At 38.9% G+C, this 3,360-nt stretch overlaps 1 protein-coding gene across 15 annotated transcripts in view; it reads left to right on the top strand.

Moving 5' to 3' along the window:
• The window catches only part of ARID1B (AT-rich interaction domain 1B), a 336,572-nt gene that overhangs the window by 213,212 nt on the left and 120,000 nt on the right, over window positions 1–3,360 (top strand). Inside the window, exon 5 of one of the 15 annotated variants that reach the window (XM_075146087.1) lies at window positions 806–2,959. The exons of the other annotated variants lie outside the window; for them this stretch is intronic. Within the exon in view, the coding sequence (XP_075002188.1) occupies window positions 806–895 (90 nt within the window). The 3' untranslated portion in view covers window positions 896–2,959. Of the gene's footprint in view, window positions 1–805; window positions 2,960–3,360 lie in introns of those variants that run through there. 15 annotated transcript variants of the gene reach the window in all.

Here is a 3,360-nt window from a genome sequence, read left to right as displayed (position 1 = left end):
TATACCAATATACCTGAACTAAACACCTTGCTTATGATCAGCTGAAATGAATTATAGGAAGGAACAGAGTGTTAGTTCATAATAGTTAATCTTTGTTATTTTTTGTTTAATACATTGTTAGGTCAATTGGAAAATATTAGTCCTCAGTTGTCGCTTGGCTTAGTGCTATTTCTCTACATGTAAGTATCTATAATTTAGATTCTGAGGCAAAAATAACTTTATTTTGTTATTGATAAAAGATGAAACATATTTGACTGACATTGTTGGAAATAAGCGATAAGAAACTTTAACAGATCTATCAATCAAAACAGCAGTTTTATTTCTTGTATTATTAGCTCCTGAGGCTTTGCTGCAGCGCGTGAGAGGTAATTTCTTACCGTAGGCTTTTCTTACTGTGCACTTGATGTACTTCTGGGGTGGGCGGTGAAAACTGTACATTTTATTTTGTTTTCAGTGTTTCAGTCATAAGGTTTTGATGATCTCAGCTTGTTCCTTTAGTGGTTATGTCTGGGTATGATCTAAGGAATCTTGGAAACCCACTAAGGCAATAGGAAACAGAGGTCAGGAGAGAACGGAGTAATTTTTTAGACTTAAAAACAATGGGGGCGGGAGGGGGGCAGAACTGCTCTTACAATGCTTTATGAAAGCAAACCTACAACGTATCTTGAGAATTTCAAAGCATCCTTTCCTTTTCATAGTTTTCCATCAGGGCTCTATATACGTTTTGCGGTGCTGCTCTAGGCTCGGTTTGTGAAGTGCGTTACAGATTATGTGAGCGATGCTTGTGGTGGTTTTTGATCCCTAGATCAATCCCAGTGATGGGAGTTTATTGAAGCCTCCAGTGGGTGAAACACGGGACAAAGCAGCAGAAGCTCCTTTGAGAGTGCTTGGGTAGCTCATTAGAAGAGATGGTAGTGTCATCCAAAAGAAGCAGTTTGGGAACCACAGAGTGTGCTACTGGGGAGAGTACTCCTTGACTCATCTGGCACTAACATGGACCTGGTATAGATTTTTATTCAGAAAGAGAGAGGGAATTCCTCCCCCACCCCATTTTTTTCAAATAATTTTAAACAGCATCAGCCCAGATCCCTCCAACTTTGAATTTCAAATTATTCAGCTATATAAAAATGAATAGACACTGCTATGTCTAAAGCCAGGCACATGATTCCAGGGCTTTGATTTGGACAGAAACCTCTGTGTTCATGTAACTTTATGTAAATACGCACACGCACACACATGTACACAATATACACACAATAAGAGTTTTCTTATCCCCAGTGGCACAAGGCTTTTTGTGTTTCCTGAAAAAAAAAACACTAGTATAAAGTGTAAGAGGCTAAGCCCAAGATTTGGGATAGAGATGTTATTCTGAATCGATAAGAACAACTGTGAGTTAGAAAGAAATGTATAGGGAGAGTAAAGAATAATTTTGTTTCCAGCTAACAGTACCATTTAAAAATTTAGAATTTAGAGGACAGTGTAGTATCTTTCTATCCAGTGAGAGCGCTAAATTGTGAGTGGCTTTGCTTTATACTTTTTTAAAAATGTGTTTGTTGTTCTGTGTGAAGATTACTAAGTGGTTTGATATTTACCGAATAGTGCCCATGAGCAGTAAGGGCTGAGTCAAAGTTAGCATTTTGGTGGGAGATTGAAGGGGAGTATGACCAGCGTTGTATTTTCAGCTTCATAAAAGATGTTCCAGCAATTCTAAGCAGATGGGCTCTGAGGCTGGGGAGCAGAAAATGCTGCTGTTTGGAGGTCTGAAATTTTGAGTTCTCATTTATTCTAAATGTTTCAAAGGTAATAAAACACTTTCTAGGAGTCTAAACGAGATGTAATGAATTTGATTTTAGGGGGAGGGGAATTTATTTCTGTGGTTGTTGCTTAATCAACATCTACTATGCCACTTCACATCAGCTTCTGTCCTTTCCAAGTGAATTAGTTCTTTGGGCAGCACGTTAAGAGGAAGTGTATTGTTCTTGGCAGGGCACTTGAATTTCTAATTACCAGATTCCTGCCTTAATTGCAATTACCTGGACACCCAGGCAGGGTGAACTTTTGGAAAAGAATGTAATTAGTGCAGAAGAAACCTTGCTGCCAACTGCTTGTCTGGATATCTACACTAAGCAGAACCTTGATAAGTTCACATCTCTACAGACAAGCTATCAATCCATTGAGATGCTGCCCAAATGCAAGTCTCTTGCAATGTGTATGATTATTGTATGGCCTTAGACCCGGTGTGAAGTTGAAGACAACTATTGGCTTTTCTGTTCCCACCTGAATTTAGGGAGGAAGAGGGACTGCGATGAGAGAAATGTCTTTGTTATTTGTAGGTGCTCACCAATAAGGAGTTCATCAGATGCAGAATTTGTTTAAATAAATGGCAATAGTAAATTGTGGTCTGTGTGAGATAAATGAGGTGCACACAGAGTAATTTAATTCAAGTCAAAATAAACAAATTAGGTCATTTCTTTCCAATAATGTTTGTAGTGAGCCATTCTTTGCATGCAACTACAAAAGCAGAATGTTGCCAGCCCGGAAGAAATCATGCAAAACCACACTTTTGAGTAGAGGTGGAGCCACAGTAAGGGTAGTTGTGAATACAGGTTGTAGCATATCCTGATTGTAAGCTGAAATCACTTGGCTTAAGGGCCTCCGGAAACATTTGCTGCATCAGGCTTTTATTGTCAACTCCCTTGTGTTGATTCACAGGAAAATTAAATGTAATTGATGAAAAATAAGGGAAAAGAAATTAAAGAATTACTACTTCAAAAAAACCAAACAAACAAACTGAAAACCGTCTTTCTGTAATTGCAAATTTTTAGTAATTCAGCTTTCAAATAATGTTGCTGATGAGGAAATTGGAAAACTTCTGTGTTAAAACATTTTTTGTACTGGGGCTTGAGTGCTTTGGGCAGCTTTGTTTCTTGCCTTGATCCCTTTTAATAAAAAAAAACCACACAGAAACATTGATGTGATTGATCCCTATGAGGTCAGGGACAGACAGACCTTGTCTCCGTGGTGGTAGCCAGTTGTAGCGTACCGGTGTCTCTTACTGATGGACTGAAAATAAGAGAAGCTCTCAGAGAAGGGCCTTCTGTTTGTATAGAGTGAGTTATAAAACTGCTTTGTTCTTTCAAAAACGCAGTTAAGAGCACTTCAAATGAGCTGCTCAAATGCTAGGCTTCCCGAGCTCATGTAATGGTGAAAGGGTTGTGGTGAGAAGGGTGGTGGTGGTGTAAAACTCTTCCAGTTGCTTTGAAGCAACGCAGGGGTAGAGGAGATGAAGGAGGTGGGCTGATGAAGCCCTGGTGAATAGTTAACTGGTTTAAATTCAATTACTGGAGTGTTCAAGTCATT

The sequence above is a fragment of the Calonectris borealis genome, chromosome 3, assembly GCF_964195595.1.
Source record: "Calonectris borealis chromosome 3, bCalBor7.hap1.2, whole genome shotgun sequence".
Lineage (NCBI taxonomy): Eukaryota > Metazoa > Chordata > Aves > Procellariiformes > Procellariidae > Calonectris > Calonectris borealis.
Note: the sequence above shows the minus strand (reverse complement) of the source record. Positions and strands in the feature narration are given on the sequence as shown.